This window comes from Anolis sagrei, chromosome X (assembly GCF_037176765.1).
Source record: "Anolis sagrei isolate rAnoSag1 chromosome X, rAnoSag1.mat, whole genome shotgun sequence".
In the NCBI taxonomy this organism is placed as follows: domain Eukaryota; kingdom Metazoa; phylum Chordata; class Lepidosauria; order Squamata; family Dactyloidae; genus Anolis; species Anolis sagrei.
In genome coordinates, this window is record NC_090034.1 from 70,990,474 (window position 1) to 71,013,070 (window position 22,597).

Below are 22,597 nucleotides of genomic sequence, written 5' to 3' on the forward strand. Positions count from 1 at the left end.
GCTCGAGAGTCGGGAAGGATGCTTCCCTAACGTCCAATGAAGCTCCCGGCATGCCGCGGGGCGGGGCTTGTCGTTCTCTCCTGAGGGAGGCATGAAAGCGGCGCATGCTCCGTAAGCGAAGAGGGGCGGCTCCTTCCTCTTCCTTTTGACTCCAAGGCTTCTGGTTCCAGCCGACGGCGCTTGGTTCTTCTCAACCATCGAGATGGCGCGGCAGGGGAGTCGAGGCGGTGCCGAGAGCAAGAAAATGGTAATGGCGGCCGAAAGAGGGTGAAGGAAAAGGCCTGCTGTGAGGGAAGGGGCTGAGGGGGCGGGGCCTTTGCGTGACGTCGTTTCGAACTGTCATGGCAGACTGCTCTGTTTTCATTGCAAGACAAACTCAAAGTTGGAGCTGTCTTTCTAATTATCCCATAGGCCCTGAGAGCCTAAGAGTTAGCAGCAGCTCCCAGGGTAGTGGGCCACATGCAGAGTTGCTCCGAGTGGTGCCCATTTACCAAAACCTGCAGTCCTGTACACATTTTGCCTCTCCAAATGCATTATAAGCAGATGCACAGCATGTATTCGAGCTGCAATATCTGATTGCTGGAAGCTGCACTGGAAATTTTTAGAACTGCATCGAAGTATTCTATGCCCACATTTCAATGCTGGCTTTGCTTGTTGTTGTTCATTCGTTCAGTCATCTCCGACTCTTCGTGACCTCATGGACCAGCCCACACCAGAGCTCCCTGTCGGACGTCACCACCCCCAGCTCCTTCAAGGTCAGTCCAGTCACTTCAAGCAGAGTGAGAGAGATCCTCATCATGACCCCAGGGAGTCTCACAGGGCTAAAGTAGCACTACAGCCTCAGCAACTTTAACACCAGGGTTCAAGCCGGTTATTATCCAGGGAATGCCTCCACTATATATACTTTGGGTTTGGGCACTCGCCTAAGGAACAAGAATATAAGTACCTGCCTCATTCATCAGCTGCACAGAAGTTGGAGCTGTTTTTCTAATTATCCCATAGGCCCTGAGAGCCTAAGAGTTAGCAGCAGCTCCCAGGGTAGTGGGCCACATGCAGAATTGCTCCGAGTGGTGCCCATTTACCAAAACCTGCAGTCCTGTACACATTTTGCCTCTCAAAATGCATTATAAGCAGATGCACAGCATGTATGTATTCCAGCTGCAATATCTGATTGTTGGAAGCTGCACTGGAATTTTTTAGAACTGCATCGAAGTATTCTATGCCCACATTTCAATGTTGGCTTTGCTTGTTATTTATTTATTTATTTATTTATTTATTTACTGCGCTTATATACCGCAATTCTCAGCCCTAGGGCGACTCATTGCGGTGTACAACATAGAGAAACAGGTGCAAAATACAAAACATAGTGTAAAATAATCCACAATTCAACATTATCAGAAAACATCTCATCAAAACATCAACATTACTACAAAACCATTCCGAGTCGTCTCATCGTCAAACCCACAATCCGATATCATTTCCATTGTTCCATTCCTATGGTCAAATTACCAGTCATTGCACTTCTTGATCAAATGCCTTCTTAAATAGCCAGGTCTTTAACTTCCTGCGGAATATTAACAGGGAGGGAGCTAGCCTGATGTCCACGGGAAGGGTGTTCCACAGCCGAGGAGCCACCACCGAGAAGGCCCTATCTCTCGTCCCCGCCAGACGTGCCTGTGACGCAGGCGGGATCGAGAGCAGGGCCTCCCCGGAAGATCTCAAAGCTCTCGTGGGCTCATAGGCCGAGAGGCGGTCAGTTAGGTATCTTGGGCCGGAACCGTTGTTGTTGTTCATTCGTTCAGTCGTCTCCGACTCTTCGTGGCCTCATGGACCAGCCCACGCCAGAGCTCCCTGTCGGCCGTCTCCACCCCCAGCTCCTTCAAGGTCAGTCCAGTCACTCCAAGGATGCCATCCATCCATCTTGCCCTTGGTCGGCCCCTCTTCCTTTTGCCTTCCACTTTCCCCAGCATCATTGTCTTCTCTAGGCTTTGCTGTCTCCTCATGATGTGGCTAAAGTACTTCAACTTTGTCTCTAGTATCCTTCCCTCCAATGAGCAGTCGGGCTTTATTTCCTGGAGGATGGACTGGTTGGATCTTCTCGCAGTCCAAGGCACTCTCAGAACTTTCCTCCAACACCACAGCTCAAAAGCATCGATCTTCCTTCACTCAGCCTTCCCTAAAGTCCAGCTCTCACATCAGTAGGTTACTACAGGGAATACCATGGCTTTGACTAGGCGGATCTTTGTTGCCAGTCTGATGTCTCTACTCTTTACTATTTTATCGAGACTGGACATTGCTCTCCTCCCAAGAAGTAAGCGTCTTCTGATTTCCTGGCCACAGTCTGCATCTGCAGTAATCTTTGCGCCTAGAAATACAAAGTCTGTCACGGCCTCCATGTTTTCTCCCTCTATTTCCCAGTTGTCAATCATTCTTGTTGCCATAATCTTGGTTTTTTTTTATGTTTGGCTGCAACCCAGCTTTTGCGCTTTCTTCTTTCACCTTGATTAGAAGGCTCCTCAGCTCCTCCTCGCTTTCGGCCATCAGAGTGGTGTCATCTGCATATCTGAGGTTGTTAATGTTTCTTCCAGCAATTTTCACCCCAGCTTTGCATTCCTCAAGCCCCGCACATCGCATGATGTTTGCATACAAGTTAAAAAGGTTGGGTGAGAGTATGCAGCCTTGCCGTATGCCTTTCCCAATCTTGAAGCAGTTGGCTTTGCATCGTGCCTTAAACTCATCTTTTAAGTGTAGATGCAAATTCTAGAAAGGAAGCACCCATTACATTGACTTCCATCTCTGATGCAATTATATGATTCATCAGCCAAGTGGATATTGTTCACTAAGTCAATCATAATAAAAAAAAAATCAAAAGACAAGCATAGAAAAACACTACAAAAGTTCATAGTCTTTGATCTCTCCCAGGAGCTGCTCCAGATAAGTGCAAAGAGTGCTCTTTCTCATAATATAAATCCTGAGTTGTTGTGGGTTTATCTCTTTTAAGTTTCAAGTTTGAATGACAATCTTTGATATTTTTATCTTGTACATTTTTAGTAGGTGGTATGATTCTGCACCTTAACCTTTATTGCAGTGTTTCTCAACCTGGGGGTCGGGACCCCTGGGGGGGTCATGAGGGGGAGTCAGAGGGGTCCCCAAAGACCATCGGAAAACACAGTATATTCTGTAGGTCATGAGGGTTCTGTGTGGGAGTTTGGCCAAATTGTATCATTGGTGGGCTTCAGAATGCTCTTTGATTGCAGGTGAGCTATAAATTCCAGCAACTACAACTCCCAAATGTCAAGGTCTCTTTTCCCCAAACTCCACCAGTGTTCACATTTGAGCATATGGAGTATTCATGCCAAGTTTGGTTCAGATTTATCACTGTTTGAGTCCACAGTGTGCTCTGGATGTAGGTGAACTACAGTCCCCAAACTCAAGGTCAATGCTCACCAAACCCTTCCAGTATTTTCTGTTGGTCATGGGAGTAATGTGTGCCAAATCTGGTTCAATTGCATCGTCAGTGGAGTTCAGAATGCTCTTTTAATTCAAATGAACCATAAATCCCAGCAACTATAACTCCCAAATGACAAAATCAACCCCCCAACCCCACCAGTATTCAAATTTGGGCATATCGGGTATTTGTGCCAAATTTGGTCCAGTGAATGAAAATACATCCTGCATATCAGATATTTACATTATGATTCATAACATTAGCAAAATTACAGTTATGAAGTAGCAATGAAAATAATGTTGTGTTTGGGGGGGGGGGGGGTCACCACAACATGAGGAACTGCATTAAGGGGTCGGGGCATTAGGAAGGTTGAGAACCACTGCTTTATTGGGTTGTTGTGAGTTTTCCGGGCTGTATGGCCATGTTCCAGAAGCATTCTTTCTTAATGTTTCGCCTACATCTATGGCAGGCATCCTCAGAGGTTGTGAGGTCTGTTGGGATATATCTATGGAATGTCCAGGGTGAGAGATAGAACTGTCGTCTATTTGAGGTAGGTGTGAATGTTGCTGTTGGCCACCTTGATTAGCATTTAATGACTTTGCAGTTTCAAGGTCTGGCTTCTTATTGAATAAGAAGAATAAAAAGAAACCAATAATGATAACAACAAGAAGAATAACAATTCAGCTAGATGACTGGGAGAAAACATGGAAAATAAAACTGAATTATTATTATTATTAACTTTATTTATACCCCGCAAAATCTCCCGAAGGTCTCGATGTGGCTTACAAAGGCCAAGGCCGCCAACAACAATAACATACACATACACAATAAAGTCATAAGCAAATAAAAACATCAAGCAAATCATTAGGAACAATAAAAACAATGACACAGTGACGCATTTAAAACTAAGGGCTGGGCCGAGTGTAATAGACAAAATTTAAAAGTGCTGGACTTAACAAGTGATATGTAGAGGTATTTGGGGGTAGGTGCAATGTGCAAATAATCCTGAATCTCTAACAAAGTGCATTTGGGACTTGATGCCAGGAGTTTCCTATTCTGGAAAGGCACACTGGAACAGCCAGGTCTTCAGACTCTTCCTAAAGACAGCCAGCATTGGGACTTGTTTGATGTCCTCGAGATCGATGAACATAACAAAAAACTTGTTGTTTTTGTTGTTGTTCATTTGTTAAGTTGTTTCCGACTCTTCGTGACTTCATCGACCAGCCCACGCCAGAGCTCCCTGTTGGTCGTCACCACCCCCAGCTCCTTCAAGGTCAATCCAGTCACTTCAAAGATACCATCCATCCATCTTGCCCTTCCTTTTTCCTTCCATTTTCCCCAGCATAATTGTCTTCTCTAAGCTTTCCTTTCTTCTCATTATGTGGCCAAAGTACTTCATCTTGGCCTCTACTATTCTTCCCTCCAATGAGCAGTCAGGCTTTATTTCTTGAAGGACGGACTGGTTGGATCTTCTCGCTGTCCAAGGCACTCTCAGAACTTTCCTCCAAAAGCATCTCTCATCCTTCGCTCAGCCTTCCCTATGGTCCAGCTCTCACATCCGTAGGTGACTGTGGGGAATACCATTGCTTTAACTATGCGGATCTTTGTTGCCAGTGTGATGTCTCTAGTCTTCACTATTTTATCAAGATTGGTCATTGCTCTCCTCCCAAGAAGTAAGCGTCTCCTGATTTCCTGGCTGCAGTCTGCATCTGCAGTAATCTTTGCACCTAGAAATACAAAGTCTGTCACTGCCTCCATGTTTTCTCCCTCTATTTTCAAGTTGTCAATCATTTTTGTTGCCATAATTTTGGTTTTTTGATGTTTAACTGCAACCCAGCTTTTGCGCTTTCCTCTTTCACCTTGATTAGAAGGCTCCTCAGCTCCTCTTCGCTTTCGGCCATCAAAGTGGTGTCATCTGCATATCTAAGGTTGTTAATGTTTCTTCCAGCAATTTTCACCCCAGCCTTGCAGAAAATTGGTACAAGCTATTCTTTCACTAGTACTTAACACCCAAGATATTAGCGAGGTATTACAAGAACCACAACAATAAATGTTGGAAATGCAGGAAGGAACCGGGACTTTCTTCCATTCCTGGTGGTGCTATAAGAATATTTTTAAAATTCTGGAAAAAAAATACATGAGCACGTGCAAAAATTACTAAAAATCAGATTTGAATTGAGGCCAGAATACTATCTATTAAACCTGCTAGACTTTGAAATAGATAAAAATAAAGATTTTTTTTACCTAACTATTATTTATTTATTGTATTTGTTTCCCGCCTTTCTCAGCCCGTAGGCGACTGGTTAACAGGGTAAATTCAATGTTTACAATAGCATAAATATAATCAAAAACATAACACACAATAAAAACCAAACAAATCAATAAAATAACTACTCCAACAAGAACAGTTATAGCCCAGAAATGGCGCCTGAGAGAAATTCCAACCTTAGAATCATAAATTATAAAAGTAATGGATAATAAAGACATGGACTCCCTGACTTTTTTATTACAAGAGCCAGGAAATAGATCTAAAACTGACTGGACACCAGTTATAGACTATCTCCAGGAAGACGTCATTTAAGTGCTACACGCAAGCAGATTATTAGGAAAAAGAAGTGAAATCATATGACAAGGTAAAACAAGAATTTAGACAAAATATTTAAAATTCAGGAAAGCAGCGAGAACTTGGAAGAAGGTGAGAAAAAATATATTATAAGAAAGCAAATTTCCTGTGGAATGGACTGGAAGCCAAACCTCCCCCTCCTCTTCTGTTCCCATGCCCCAGCCCATGCCCCCCCTTACCTTTTTTTCTTTTCTCCCTTTCCTTCCCCTCACCCCATATCGTTCCCATATCCCATATCCCCCTTTTTATGTATAATTGTAAAATACTTGGGGGAAAAAAAGAGAATAATAACAATAATAAGAATAATAACTCAAGACCTCAAAATTGAACTGCAAAAGCTCTGGCATAAACCAGTACAGGTAATCCCAGTCATAATCAGCACACTGGATGCTGTGCCAAAAGATCTCAGCTGACATTTGGAAACAATAAACATTGACAAAATCATGATCTGTCAACTGCAAAAGGCCACCTTACTTGGATCAGCACACATCATTTGAAAATATATCACATAGTCCTAAATGCTTGAGAAGTGTTCGACTTGTGATTTTGTGATACGAAAAGCAGCATATATATCTCATTTGTTGTGTCAAAAAAAAAAAAGAATAATAATAAGAATAATAAGTTAGCCCTTGAAACTACAAGGCCATTAAATGCTATTCAAGGTGGCCAATTGCAACATTCATACCTTCCTCAAACAGACAGTTCTTTCTCCCACAGTGGACATTCCATAGATATATAAATCCCATTTTCCTAGTTTCCAACAGACCTCCCAACCTCTGAGGATGCCTGCCATAGATGCAAGCGAAACGTCGGGAGAGATTGCTCCGGAACATGGGCATACATCCCGGGAAACTCAGAACAGCCCAGTTATTCTGGCCACGAAAGCCTTCAACAAAAGTCTTCTCTTCTGGCCTTCCTACATTTTATTATTTACTAGCTTGGGTAACCGGCGTTGCCCAGGTTATTTGAAAAAGTCATTTTTTTAATAGTACAAAATGCCTAAGTTTGTGTGTGAACTACAACTTCCATCATGCCATGCTAACTCCGAGTAACTCCATCAGTACTTAAAGTGTGTTATGTTGGCCAAGTTTGCTCAAGATGCATCATTGGTGGAGTTGTAGGATAAACTACAACTCCCACTATGGTGAAACAGTCCCCTCAACCCCCTCCACCCAAGTAGGTTGAATACTAATGACTACATGGGGGGTTCTGTGCGCCAAGTTTGGTCCAGGTACACCATTGGTGGAGGTCACTGTTTCTCTGGTTGTGGGTGACCTATAACTCTCAGAAAGGAAGGTAAATTCCCCCCAAACCCCTCCAGTAATCAACTTTTGGCATATCAGGTATGTGTGCCACGTTTGGTCCAGTTCCATAGGTGTTTGGGTTCACCATTCTTTCTGGATGTAGGTGAACTACAACTCCTCCAAATCAAGGTGAATTTTCCCCAAAGGCCTCCAATATGTTTTGCTGGTCATGGGGGCCAAGTTTGGCCCAATTTCATCTTTGATTACCCATTGATTGCAGGTGAACTATAGATTGCAGGTGAACTATAAATCCCAGTACCTACAACTCCAAAATGTCCATGTCAATTTCCCTCAAAACCCACATTGTATTCAAATTTGGGCATATCGGGTATGCATGCCAAGTTTGATCCAGATCCAGGATTCATAATGCACTCTGGATGTTGGTGAACTACAACTCCTATAAATCCCTCAAAAGACATCCAGTATTTTTTCTTGGTCATGGGGGTTCTGGGTGCCAAGTTAGTTCCAGGTCCATTGTTGGTGACATTCAGAGTGCTTTTTGATTGCAGGTGAACTATACATCCCAGTCCCTACAACTCCTATAAATCATGGTGAATTCTCCCCCAACCTCTTTAGTATGTTCAATTGCTGATCAATTATTCTTTTTGGTGTGTGCCATAAAAAAGAATAGAAAAGGTTTAAGGGAAAAGCAGTGGGGGGGGGGGGGGGTGGTCATGCAAATTCCTCACCAATGGAGAGAGTCAGAAACACTGAGATGTCTGGGATGGAGGAAACACATAAAATCTAGGATGAAATTTGTCCATGCCTGGTGTAGATGCACTCTCAGTTTTATTTTTCACTTTATACTTTGAATTTTTTTCTGGCTTTTGAACATTAGAATAAAGGCAGGTGTATTGAACGTATCAACAATAAGACAAACATCGGAAACATTTTAAATGTTTCCTATGAAGGAGTGTTTTGATTATTTCAAAACTATTAAGTTTTGATTGGACACAAGCTTTCATAAACTGCAGCACATTAGTTTTAGAAGCTGCAGGGCTTTTCTTATTTTTTGCTGCAACCATCTAACAATTCTACTTTAACAATGAGAAACAAAGGAAGAACAACGGAAATAATTGAGTAGAAGGGTACTTAAGACAGATCCGTATACGAAGTTTCAACAAGTGTCTAAAAAGGAAATGCATATTGCCACTGTTGTTATGATTCCCCTGATCACAAGAAAAAGGCACAGAACTGGATGTCATTTGATTTGTGTTAATTTTTATTTTACTGAATGCCTTTTTTTGTGCATGATCCTTTTTGAAAAGTAGAAAAACAAGTCCTTAGGCCAATGTTTCCCAACCTTTGGTCCTCCAGATGTTTTGAACTTCAACTTCCAGAAATCCAAGCCATCTTACCAACTGTTAGCAACTATGTGAGCTGAAGCCTCAGACACCTGGCGGACCAAAGGTTGGGAACCACTGCAAAGGAGCTTGCAATCTAGTTTGGTGCTCCACAACCTGATGGTCTTCAGGTACGGTATATTGGACTGTACCTCCTGCCATCCTTGCCTGGAGTTCATGGAACAGAGGTTAATATAGAAAAAAAGGCACCAAACAAAGCCTGGGTATAAGCTATACTCTATCCTAGGCATGGGCAAACTTCAACCCTCTAGGTGTTTTGGACTTCCACAATTCCTAACAGCCAGTAAGCTGTGAGAAATTGTCGGAGTTGAAGTCCAAAACACCTGGAGGGCCGAAGTTTGCCCATTACTGCTAAATCCTCATATATAAGTCTAAAATTTTTAGTCAGGAAATCAATGCCGTGGGTCAGTGCAAGTATTTTACGTTAACTTTTTTTAAAAAAGGAACAATCCCTTTCTCTGGATAGAATGGTACAAAGGAAGAGCTTAGTTAGCCATGGGAGACTAACAGAAGTACTGACCCCTCTACTCTCGATCATCGTGCCATATCTGGTCTTTTTGAATGCCTAGGTAGGGAAATAGCAACACCGACCAGGGACAGCAGACCCCCTTCATCAGTATTGGTGCCTTGCCCTCTCCACAGAATGACTCTCAGTTTATCATGGGTCATATCAAAATTCATAATTCTGGCCTGAAAACATGAAGTTGCCTTATACATGAATATATGGTAATTGCTGTTTTTTGAGCAATGCCATCAGTACTGCTATATATAGATTTTACCAGCATCATCTTCCTACAGGGCTCTTGCAACGATATTGAAGGAGCTGCAGTGCTCATAACAATCCCATCTTGATATATTAGATTTGTCTTTCAAGATGGCTATTGCATTTCGTGTCTACCTGATACTGAGCAAATGTTAATATACTGTTACTGTCTTGCATATCTTATCCTGAATGAACAGAAGTTATTTGAGTGTGATCCCAAGGACTATGTGTATGGGGGTATACAGAGACTCCAACATGCAGGGAAGGGATACTTAGTAAGGTGGTTCATGGCTTCAACACAGTGACAGTTCATGGCTTCAATGAAGTGACAAGTCTCAAATTTGGCATATTTATGAGGTCTGCGTTATTATAGCCAGACCATTGCTTGGTGAAGTTTGGGCTTACTTTGTTCTTACTCTGGAGGTAAGACACTCCCCAGAGTCTGATGAATCTGAATGGGGGTTTGAATGCCAGTGTTTACACCCAGCCTAACTGCTATTTTATTGAATGTTGGCATTCTTGCGTGGTTGACATATTTATTTCTAAGTGTAGTAATACCGTAAACAGATTTACTACCTGATAGTAAGTAGTAGTTACAGAAATTGTATAGAAACATAGCTTTGGCCAGAGAGGGCAAGTGCCACAAGCTGAAGACTGCAGTTGTCCTCCCCCTGCAGTACTCGGAGGTCCTTCAAATCTTCATCTCCCAGGTAGATTTCCCCCACCTTCTTGGAGACACAATCAACAAGTAAAAACCCTCCACTCACATCTTGGGAGATATTGTTGTCTGTTTTGCATTTGGATATTTGTGCACCTCACTTTTCAGAGCTGGGCGTGACTTCTTTCCAGTTACTTGCAGTTGTGAATAGCCTAATCTGGGCCTAATTTTTTAGGGACTACAAAAAAGGGCCCCAAATGCAATCAAGTTATTAGTTCTTCACAGTACCTAGACTCTTTATTTGGTTATTGTTGTACTCCAAAAGTAGAGTAAAAAATATCTATGGGCACCTCTGATTTAAGCTTATAGGAATGATGTTATGCTGTTTGCTGTATTTTCTCCTTTAGAATCTGCTTTTGTCACATTCTTTAGGTTGTAGTTTTCTTTCATCAGTCCAGATACAGTGAATATGTGGAGGAGAGTTCTACAAACTTCTAAATTGTGATATTTTGAAAAATAAAAATAAAACATCACTAGAGCATGCTTAACTTAATTTTTTGTTCAATGTATTTTTTCAACATTGTCTAATCATACAAAAAACAAAAAGAATACTGAACTCAACCACTTTAGTTTTAAAGTCGGAAAAGAAGAGATTAGTTACTGTTTACTCAAAGTGAGCTTCTCTTAGCCCAGTCAACTGTTGTTGGTTCAAAATAGGAGCAAAAGTATAGTACATCATTTGTAAGAGGCATGTTTAACATTCTAGACTTCCACCGAGGTGCCTTTTGCCCTTTGATGTTTATATATTCATCTGTTGACAAATCCTATGCATATTTAAGAAGTGTCTGAGTGTTTTATTTTCTGCAATAGTAATATGATTATGGTACTATGAGAATGACACTAGTCTCTGAAGCATGCGTAAATGGCTATTTTTGTTGTGTTTTCCTATTGTTTGCAGTATCTTGATAGTCTGATACCATTTCAGCATTAGGCAATCTGATATTTTATCAAGTACATCTGATTTAAAATTAAAGTTAATTTAATTATCTTCCATCACTTTTTATAATAGGATTAAAAATATTCAAAGACAGTGAACTGGTATGTGCATACATTCAATCTGCCTCTCTGATATCTAATGATAGGTGAATTGGACTTAAAAGCAATTTACAATTGTATCTTGCCCTAGAAGCAGATGGGAATTCTCTGTTCTATCTATTGTCAGAGAATTTACTCAGATTATATAATTATTTCCTAACCTGTTAATTCTGTTTAACTATTACGCTCTTTCTATATTTGCATACTAGTGCAGATTTTTAAAATATCAAGTGACTCTGTAGCACAGACTGATCTAATTTCTGAATGGAGTGCGTAATTGGAAGACAGTTGGTTTCTTCAAGTTATTTTAAAAGTAGCAAAACCAGCACTTCTTTAGTATTTTTGAGATACGGTACATGTCGGAAGTGTAATCCTCACTGGCTGCCACTGGATAGAAATGGCATGCTGTAATGCATTTAATAAATGTAATTCCAAATATAACTTGACTCTCCCTTCTGCACTTTGGCTTTGTGTGAGCTTGTGAGAACTTCATGTAATCTGTCTTGTCTCACTAAACTCTGATGTCTTTTTTTCTCCCCCTTTCTGCTTGCCTGCTGCTTTCATTCTGTAGTATTGGTATTTGCCATTCATTTCACCTTCTGCATCCATGCATCTCATGGTAGGTGATAGGCTTCTTAATCCAAGACTAGACATTTCTGCTATTTAAAATGAAACTTTAATAAAAGCTTGAGCAAGGCATATTCAGTTTATGTGGCTGGCATTATTCTCATAGAAAAACCTTTTAAAATCATGTTAGGTTTCACCTTTTAACAGGATAATATTTGTATAACTACAGTTCTGATAGCCAATGGAGAATGTGATGAAGACAGACAGTTCATTCTATCTTTTATTTAATTAATGCTACATACATTTCTACTAATGCAAAGAAAGATTTGGCATGTCTCTTCCTTTTGTGCTCTTAAACATAACATTATGCTGAATGAGGAAGGTGGAAAAACCTTTCTTGATGAGAAGTTAGAGACTGTGAAACTTACATTCTTATCAGTAGGCATTTTAAGAACATAGTGTGCTATGCAAAGCACACTGTATTCTTATTATACCTAAATAAAATGAAAGGTTAAATTTAAAGATTTTGAAGATGGAAGATTTTATTTACTCATTGAAAAGAATGAAATAAATGAAGTCCAAAGGATGTATGAAACTTTGATGTTGGATTGTGTGCTATGCTGATCAAACAAAATTTCCTAGTGATTTGGAGTACATTTGCCTTTGAATATTGAGATCTATTCAGAAAGATTAATGCGTGTGTCTGTGGGTCAATACCACCATATCTAGTAATGTGAGAAAAATCTGCTGTTTATGGCATAGAAGCCATAAACATCAGGTTGCACACCTGAAGTAAGGACATCGCTTTCCTTTCTAGACAGTATGGTAAGTGATTGATTTGTGTATTTGATAGCTTTTCAGTTTGTAATTGTGAGGATGGATGTGGAGGTGGCAAACATCCCCTTGAGTGCGGGGTTAAAATAAGGACATAGGAAATAAGAACCTAATACAAATTAGAGTTACTTGGTTACTCCCAAAAAGGCTGAAAAAAATCCAGTTAATTATTCTAAGAAACCTGAGCATTTCAAAAGGTGGATTTCACCAATGCATGGTGAGCCTTAATGAGAATCAGAGGAACCAGAGGCTATCTGACCATAATGCAGGAATACCACATTTTCTCCCTGAAAAACATCTCTAAATATTTGCAAACCATCCTGTTTTGCTTTTACTAAATGTGTTTTGAATTTGTCTAGAGCTCGGAGCTCTTCACTTTGACCTATGGTGCCCTGGTCACTCAGCTGTGTAAAGACTATGAGAATGATGAAGATGTCAATAAACAGCTTGACAAAATGTAAGTATAGAGGTGGGGGTGGCGTGGGGGGCTTCCTTAACATCACTAGCAGTAGAATGCTCAGGTTTTTTCTTTCTTTTGTGAAGAAACCTGAATTTTGTAGAGGTGTTTTTAAAAGAGGGGAATAGGGTTTTTAGCCCATATAATATTTTCCTCATGTAGGAGGGTCTCTTTTGAGATGCCATAGTTTTATAGTATATTGCTGTTTGTCTGCCTTGACAGGGGCTACAACATAGGCGTTCGACTTGTTGAAGACTTCCTGGCCCGATCCAACGTAGGAAGATGTCACGACTTTCGAGAAACTGCAGATGTCATTGCAAAGGTGACATTTGGCTTTGATTATATATGTGGTCCCACTGTGCTTCCAGTATATTATCACCACCAATATCACTTATTCTTATTACAATTATGACTATTTTCCCATATATGATTACCTCCACTACGACTATTGCTATCCATGTCAGCTTCATATTATAGGGATAAAACTGCTTTTGAAGATAAGTTTTTGTTTTGTGTGAGTCATTTCATTGCAAGGTCACGATTGGTGCAAGCCAACATAACAATGTGAAAATTTGGTAAAGAAATGTGACAGATAACTGTATTTTTCTTCTCAGAGTAAAAACTCTTGAAAAATTGCATTATGAAATATTAAATTCTAAATTCTAAAATGATTGAATAGAAATTTTAAGGCAAAGTATTGCAGACTGCTCTTTTGCCTTCTCTACTGAGACTTAAATACACTTAGATCTAGAAGTTAGAAGATAACTTTAAAATATTCCAGATTTTACCATCTTAAATGTGAAAAGTCCTCTTCCTAATGTCTACCTTGCCCGTTTCCGGTAGAATATAAGGATTAGCAGATGGTAGGGTGAAGAAACCTGATCATTGTAACTGTTGTAGTAAACCTGACCTCAGAGGCAAAGCTAATATTGGAATCAATTATGCATTGTATGATTTAGACCTGAAACTAGCAGGAACATGATTGCTTATTATAATACTAATGTGTGAATGTTACTTCTGGTCTGTCAATAACAAAGCAGGATCAGGGAGAGAAGGCTAAAATTACAATCAAAACTGAAAAGCAAGACACCAACTTGGGTGTTTTCTAGGGGAGAAGGCATTGTATTTTGCATAGTGAATTGCTTCCTGCCTCTTGAGGTCTGTCTAGTTAATGACTAGAGAAGAGTTTGCTTCAGTAGCTTTTCATTTTGGCCAGCTGCCTAGTGATCCATAGGACATAATAGCTTGCTAAATGTTGTACTGTTGGAACCGAGCCCTTGAATTCTGTTTATCTCGCGTGGCAGGTGGCATTTAAAATGTACTTGGGTATCACACCAAGCATCACAAACTGGAGTCCGGCAGGCGACGAATTCTCCCTCATCCTAGAAAACAACCCACTGGTGGACTTTGTGGAGCTGCCTGACAGTCATTCATCTCTTATTTATTCTAACCTCTTGTGTGGTGTGCTACGGGGAGCCTTGGAAATGGTGAGAAGAATGACATTCCAGTTAAATCATGTCTTTTCTCTGAAATGTCTGAAAAAATGGTTGAAATGTAAAGCTGTATAAATTGTAGATCAGACCTTTGTAAACAGTTTTTGATTTGAAGACTACAGCTCTCAGTTCTCATGTCTATAAAACACTAGGAATTGCTCTTCCCCCTTTCCCTGTCATGCCCTCTGGGTTGCCATATTCTACTACTACAAATCAAGGCAGCCCCATTTACATATTATTTGCTAAATATACAGTCATATGGTGAGTCATAAAAGGGTACAAAGCTTGTTACTGTCACTTTTTTTGCATATCAAGTCTACCACACGGAGTTGTTGAGGTAGAAAAAACAATGGGAAGGAATAACTCATTAGAGTAGGGGTTCTCAAACTTTTGGAGCCGCGGAGCCCTTTTAAAAGGAAAAGTTTCTTGTGGAGCCCCAACAAGAAACCTTTGGACACAGGGGCCACATTGCATTTTAAAATTTGACAGATGGGCCAGGCCAGTGGCAGATGAATGGAGAATGTTTGTGGGAACTATTTGAAAAAAAAGGAATGAATTCCTATGCACACTGTACGTATTTGTTTGTAGTGCAAAAAGAAAGAAAGAAAGAAAGAAAGAAAGAAAGAACAATACAATATTTAAAATGAAGAACAATTTTAACCAACATAAACTTAACCGTATTTCAGTGGAAGACACTGCACAGTCAAAGCACCCCAAACAAATGGCAATTCATCCTTTACTTAATGATAAATAATAATAATAATAATAATAATAATGCCAAAAGATCTCAGCTGGCATTTGGAAACAATAAACATTGACAAAATCACGATCTGTCAACTGCAAAAGGCCACCTTACTTGGATCTGCACGTATCATTCGAAAATACATCACATAGTCCTAGACACTTGGGAAGTGTTTGACTTGTGATTTTGTGATACGAAATCCAGTCTATAGATCTCATTTGCCATGACATACTGTGTTTTTGTGTCAGATAATAATAATAATAATAATAATAATAATAATAATAGCAAGCCCAGAGGCCATCTAGTCTTACCCCATTCTGCCATGCAGGAAAAGCACAATCAAAGCACTCCTAGCAGATGACCATCCAGCCTCTGCTTAATGATAAGTAGTAGTAGTAATAAGGAGCGACTCCAGAGGCCATCCAATCCTACCCCATTCTGCCATGCAAGGGAGGACTTACAGGCCATAGTGGCAGCAGTAGTGGGGCTCCTAAGACCACGCACTACATAGGCAGGGCGGAGTGGGGCCCCCTGCAGAGTCCCTGACTGTGCTTAACTGAATGCTAAGGGCTCTGCAGAGCATCATTTGAGCAAAGGAGGGCTATTAATGTAATACCATGTTTTCTTCTCGCTAATAATTGTCGGATATGTTGGAAATAAGGCCTTTGTAGGTAGGTCAGCATTTTCTGAGTTAAGGAAGTTGATTGCATGCTAAGTTTCTGCTGTATTGAACCAGAAGAGAAAGGTTGTGAGGAAGACATTCAGTTCACTCTGTAGTAATATCATCCATTTGGAGAGCTGCCAGTGGTCTGCTATTTTCCTGAAAGGTAATATATGGTTCTGGCATTGTAAAAATATTGTTCTACAGATTGAGTATCCCTTATTCCAAATTGATTTTTTTAATAAGGCCAGATGTACTTTGGATTTCAATTTTTGGATTTCAATACCCGAATTTGCATATATATGAGATATCTTAGAGATGGAGCTCCCAGTGATAACACCAGCTCTTTGGCTTAAAAATGGAGATGAGCATTTGGACAATTCCATATTTTGTCATATTTGTTCTGAAATTCCCAATAAGGAATGATCAACCTGTATCAATCTAGTTCAAAATATGGCAGCCAGATTGGTTACAAGAATATCCAGGAGTGAGAATATTACACACATGCTAAAGTCACTCCACTGGCAAAGTACAAAATGACAAGTACAAAACATTGGGTTTGACCTTTAAAGCCTTACATGGTTTTGGTCCAGGTTATCTACAGGATCACCTTCTCCCATACAATCTCCCCCATACACTGAGGTCCTCTGGGGGGCGGCTACTCCCAACCTGCCAGAACCCAATTGGCAACTGTCACCCAGGGGACCTTTTCATCGGCTGTCCCAAGACTGGAACAGCTTGCCAGAAGAAATCCGACAGCTAAACGAGGTGTTGGAATTTAAAACACATCTGAAGGCCTATCTCTTCCGGCAGGCCTACTGTCAGTTGTTAATCATGGATTTTAAATTTGCGTGTTGTGTTTTAATTTTTGTTCTGTGTATTTTAATGTGTATTTTGTAGAAATCCATTTTAATATGTGTAGTTTATAGGATGTTTAGAATGATCAATGGAATTTTAGCCTGTATAAATAGGGGTATAGTGTCTAGATCCAGGGAAGTCATGCTACCCCTCTAGTCTGCCTTGGTCAGACCACACCTGGAATACTGTGTCCAATTCTTGGCACCGCAATCTAGGGGAAATGGTGACAAGCTGGAATGGGTCTAGGGGAGGGTAACTAAAATGATCAAGGGTCTGGAGAACAGGACCTATGAGGAGCAGCTTAAAGAGCTGGGCATGTATAGCCTGCAGAAGAGAAGGCTGAGAGGAGACATGACGAGGTCCATGTATCAAGATGAAGGGGAAGTCATAGGGAGGAGGGAGCAACCTTGTTTTCTGCTGCCCTGGAGACTAGGACGTGGAACAATGGCTTCGGACTACATGAAAGATTCCCCCTGAACATTAGGAAGAACTTCCTAACTGTGAGAGCTGTTTAGCAGAGGCTCCTTCTTTGGAGGCTTTTAAACAGAGGCTAGATGGCCATCTTTTGGGAGTGCTTTGAATGCGATTTTCCTGCTTCTTGGTAGGGAGTTGGACTGGATGGCCAATGAGGTCTTTTTTAACTATATGATTCTATGATTGTGTTTTTAGCTATGTTGTAACTTGCCTCGATCCATAAAAAGGGGTGAGTAAGAAATAAAATTATTATTTCTTAGGTGAGGCTAGGGAAAAAGTATAGAATAAGGGAAATAACAAGTGATCTTTGACGGAATACTTGGAGGAGAAAATGTTTTGTTCTCTTTCCTTGTCAGCAAGATAGACCTAAAGCAGTGGTTCTCAACCTGTGGGTCCCCAGGTGTTTTGGCCTACAACTCCCAGAAATCTCAGCCATTTTACCAGCTATTAGGATTTCTGGGAGTTGAAGACCAAAACATCTGGGGACCCACAGGTTGAGAACCACTGACGTAAAGTGATTTGGGGGATTGTCTTAAATAACTCAAGAAAACACAAGTGCGCCTTTTCTCCCATTTTAGGTTCAGATGGCTGTGGATGTCAAATTTGTCCAGGACACACTGAAAGGAGACGGAGTGACAGAAATAAGAATGAAATTTATAAGGCGGATTGAAGACAATCTCCCTGTAGGAGAAGAGTGAGTCCCGGAGTCGTCCTCAATCTCCTGAACTGGAAGGAATTGAGCCAATGCCATTTGGCTGGTTCAGATGCTTTATTTCCCTAGGAACCATTTGAATTCTCCCTGTTAATTCCACAGATTTGTATTAAAGACCTTTGTAAGATGTAGGACACTTTTCATACTCATCAGAGACACTCATTTCTATTTTCCACATTTGGCTCCATGCAAATGTACAGAATACGTCTTGCAGTTTTGAAAGTGAGTAATCAGAATTGGTTCCCACCCAGAGATGCTCCTCTTGTCTTGCAACATCTGAAAAGCATCAACATTGCTTCCTGCTTTTTCCTGCTCATAGAAGTGAGGTCCAGAATCGAAATATATATGTATATTGGTGGTAGATATCTATTCCTTTATTGTGGAAAAAGTCCTGCTAATATAATTTTTAAAAAGTTTGGGTTATCACTGGTTCTCAGGTTCTCTTTTGCTCTGAAGGAAATCATATGGTTTTACAAGGTTTAATGTCTCTCACAAAATAAGGGTGCTTCCAATTAGGCTGTCATGTTGGTGCCCTTGATATAAATAATTTTCTCTGGTTGTATCTCACTGTTAGATAGCTGAATTTGTACTTTTGATGGTACTTTTGTACTGTTTAAATAAGTATCAAAGAAAATTTCCCAGCCATCATAATCTGAGGATATTTTGCTTGGAGTTGGCCTGATTTATATAACTTATTGATACGTACTTGAATACAAGCAAGTTTTTGGAAAGATTCAGGTACCCAAGACTTCTGGGGTATTGCAACTGGCTGACATGATAAGAGGATACCACTAAGTTAGGTCAGTAGCTGTATGTTATCATGGGACGCAAGGTTATGGGTAGAAAACATTGTTAGTTAGGCTTGTGTGAATGCATCCATGAGCGAAGGCTTTGTGAACTGAATCACTTAAGAGGGACATTGGAGAACACTGTAGACTTTTCAAACAGGGAAAGTGAATGATAGAATGCACTCAGGAATTAAGTATGTGGCTCCAATTTCATTCCACCTGGCTGAGTATAGATAGAAGATCCCATCTGTGTATATCATAAAACCTAGACCTCTCACCAGGTAACATAATTACTACTAAACCTAGCAGATATTTCCCCATGAAAACTGTAGAGATTCTATTCAGCGCATGTATGCTGAATTCATTTATTAGAAAATTCCTGCTTTCCTTCAAGTGGCACGATTAGTAATGCCTGTACTATGTTGGAATGATGGAATATGTTGGGCCAAAGCTGAGAATGCTGAGTTGAGAAGCATCAGAAATTGAGGACATGTGAACAATAGATTTTATGATCTGTGTACACACCGTTGCAAGAGCTGTAGGCCACTGCCACAAGAAAACTGAAGAATATGTGGCTCTGTATGCATTGGGCATTATTGAGTAGCTTACTTGACATACGGGAGAATGGAACTTGAATTGCTACATGTCCCAGACCTTTTCTCAATAACATGTTAATGACATTTTTTCTAGTTCTCTTTATGGGTCTTCCTACCTGAAATTGGCTCTGAAGGTCTTATTTTGCCCTGAATCTGACTTTCACCATGTCTATGGAGTTAGTAGCGGAAAGAACAGAGGATGGTAATTGCTCTGCATTGCAAGAGTTGCTTATTGCAGGATGACCCATCTAATGTCTCAGTTGTGTAACTACTTCTGTTCAAATTAATCATTCCTGTTCTTAAAGATTTCATTCCTATGTTTGGAGGAAGGCTCCACTGCCTCCAAAAGATCTCCCCCCTCCCATTATTTCTTCTGTGGTATTTCAGTGGAGTGATAGTTGATGGGCGAATGGGTGTAATCTAAATGTTTTTGTCATTCATGCATATTCCATTTGTAAAGCTTTTGAAGGTAACATTTTGAAACTAACATTAAAGATATTGTAACTGACTATCTTATAGTTTTGCTAACAGGTTGACTGATAAAATGGGAGATTCATCGTTTTCTTATATTCATTATTTTTATGTATTTATTGAATGTATTATCTCACTCTTGGAAGATCATTCCCACTCCCAGTACCCTCCAAGTATAACCTCACAACAGCCCACTTGGCTTTCACTACAGCCTAGTCAATGTACAGTAATGTCACTTAAAGTGGTGTTTCATGGATTTCAGCCAGTCCCTGAACCACTGGCTGGCACGTTTCCAGGAAGGAAATAGTTGTATCCAATGGACATAAATATAATTCTGTTCTCTGACATACCAGGAAATAAATTACTGAGAAGCAGTCAAGTAGATTGTATTTGAAAGCTTGGGAAAGTAAAATTTTGGAGATTTGTTGAGTCGCTTCCGACTCTTTGTGGCTTCGTGGACCAACCCACATCAGAGCTCCCTCTCGGCTGTGGCTGCCACCAGCTCCCTCAAGGTCAAGCCAGTCACTTCAAGGATACCATCCATCCATCTTGCCCTTGGTCGGCCCCTCTTCCTTTTTCCTTCTATTTTCCCCATCATCCCCAAGCTTTCCTATCTTCTCCAAGTTTTCCTGTCTTCTCATTATGTGACCAAAGGACTTCGTCTTTGCCTCTAATATCCTTCCCTCCACTGAGCGGTCGAGCATTATTTCCGGGACTGGTGTGATCTTCTTGCGGTCCAAGGCACTCTCCTCCAACACCACAGTCCAGAAGCGTCTCTCCTCCTTCGCTCAGCCTTCCTTATGGTGAGCTGTCATATCCATAGGTTACTGTGGGGAATACCATCACTTTAACTATGCAAACCTTCATTGTCAGTGTGACGTCTCTACTCTTCACTATTTTATCAAGATTGGTCATCGCTCTCCTCTCAAAAAGGAAACATCCTCTGATTTCCTGGCAGCAGTCTGCGTCTACAGTGATCTTCGTGCCTAAAAATACAAAGTCTGTTTCTGTGTCCACATTTCTCCCTCTGTTTGCAAGTTATCCATCTGTCCGGTTGCCATAATCTTGGTTTGTTTGATGTTTAACTGCAGCCCAGCTTTTGTCCTTTCTTCTTTCACCTTGGTTAGAAGGCTCCTCGGCTCCTCGCTTTCAGCCATCAAAGTGGGATCATCTGCATATCTAAGGTTTTGTCCAGCAGTTTTAACGTCAGCCTTGGATTCATCAAGCCCCGCACGTTGCATGGTGTTCTGCATACAAGTTGAATAGGTAGGGTGAGAGTATACTGCCCTGTTGTACTCTTTTCCCAATCTTGAACCAGTTGTTCTGTGGAGCCAGGATTTCCTTAATCCCTCATCCATTCTGGCCAGTAGAAACCTAAGTGTTTTAGTAAAAAAAAAACCAAAAAAACTTCGAACTCACTCATGATTGACAAGTGGGTTGTGATTTCTTACATAGTGTTACTTCATGACAATTTCCATGTCCTTGGTATTGCAATAAGAATGCCTTTCTTAAAGAACAGTTCTTACATATTTGGGGAATACAGTTCTTTTAACTCTGTCTTTCTACCACTAGATGTTTCCAGTTACATAAAGGAATTGCCGTTTCAAAGAACCAGAATGATATGGTATGACTGATGGATTACGACTCTAGAAACCAGGGTTCAAATTCTCACTCAGCCATAGAAACCCATTGCTGACCTCAGGCAAATCACATTCTCTCAACCTCAAAAGATAAAGGTCAGTCACCCCTGAACAATTCTTGCCGAGGAAACTCTATAATAGAGTCACCATAAGTTGGAAATGGGACAAAGGAATATAATAACAACAACAACGCTGTCCCCAAAAATACTCATTTTTAAATAGCTATCCAGAAGTTATTTTGCAGTAAATCCCCAAAGTTAGAAACATAATTTACATGTGTGAAATCTCCATATAAAATAACTATTTCATGTCAAGTAATAAAAAGCTCTTGAGTGGATGCTAAGTTTCTGCTGCATTGTGTTGCTAAGTTTCTGATTAGGATGATGTCTGATTTCAGAAGCTAAGCAGATTTGGGCTTGGTTGTACTTGCATGTAGAGTAAGGATCTCTAGGTAGGACTAGGAAAGAATCATCCTGGAAATTTGAGAGCCATTGCTGCCAGTCAGTGTGGCCCAGCCTCCTTGCTCTTACTCAGTATAAGACTTCCTGTGTTTCTATCCCAGTTTCTGAAGCCAGCTTTGATGGCTTCCCTGCATCAAAGAGAAATGGAAAGAGAGCCCTTGCTGGGTACTGCTTCTGTGAACTGAAGGTTTAGAGGTAAGATCAATTTCTTGTTTTTTTTCCTGCCAAGTCTGAATTCATCTTTCTAATAAGGCTAACATCAGTCAATTGTTAACATCTGAGTAATGCATTGCTCATCCTGCACTACCAACAGTAACATGGAGTAGGCTGTTCCTATATCATTTTCACAGGTAAAGCTGCAAGAAAGTGATTTGTTTCCTGTCGTAGTCAACTGTGAATCGCACATTTGGTATCTCTGCGCCTGCACAGTACAGCTTTCGGAACCTTCTGGAAGATAAAAAATAGACATTTTACCCCTGCCTAGCCCCGCCCCCTCCCCGAGTATATATAGCCCATGGGCATGGCTAGCCACTAGTTCTTTTTTTTCCGCCGCTTAGCAAGCAGCTGGAGAACCTTTCTGTCACTTTG

The 22,597-nt window shown here is 40.6% G+C and overlaps 1 protein-coding gene across 2 annotated transcripts; it reads left to right on the top strand.

Moving 5' to 3' along the window:
• Nucleotides 1–23: 23 nt before the first annotated feature.
• On the top strand, nt 24–19,945 carry TRAPPC3 (trafficking protein particle complex subunit 3). Of its 2 annotated transcripts, XM_060784548.2 has the most exons (6): nt 24–247; nt 11,827–11,874; nt 13,016–13,113; nt 13,336–13,435; nt 14,418–14,600; nt 17,920–19,945. In XM_060784548.2, the coding sequence occupies exons 1-6, from the start codon at nt 203–205 to the stop codon at nt 18,037–18,039; spliced, it is 594 nt and encodes a 197-aa protein (XP_060640531.1). In that variant the 5' UTR covers nt 24–202; the 3' UTR covers nt 18,040–19,945. The 2 variants fall into 2 exon arrangements, with proteins under 2 accessions (XP_060640531.1, XP_060640532.1); XM_060784549.2 differs by lacking the exon at nt 11,827–11,874 and having other exon boundaries at nt 31–247.
• The last annotated feature ends 2,652 nt before the right edge of the window (nt 19,946–22,597 follow it).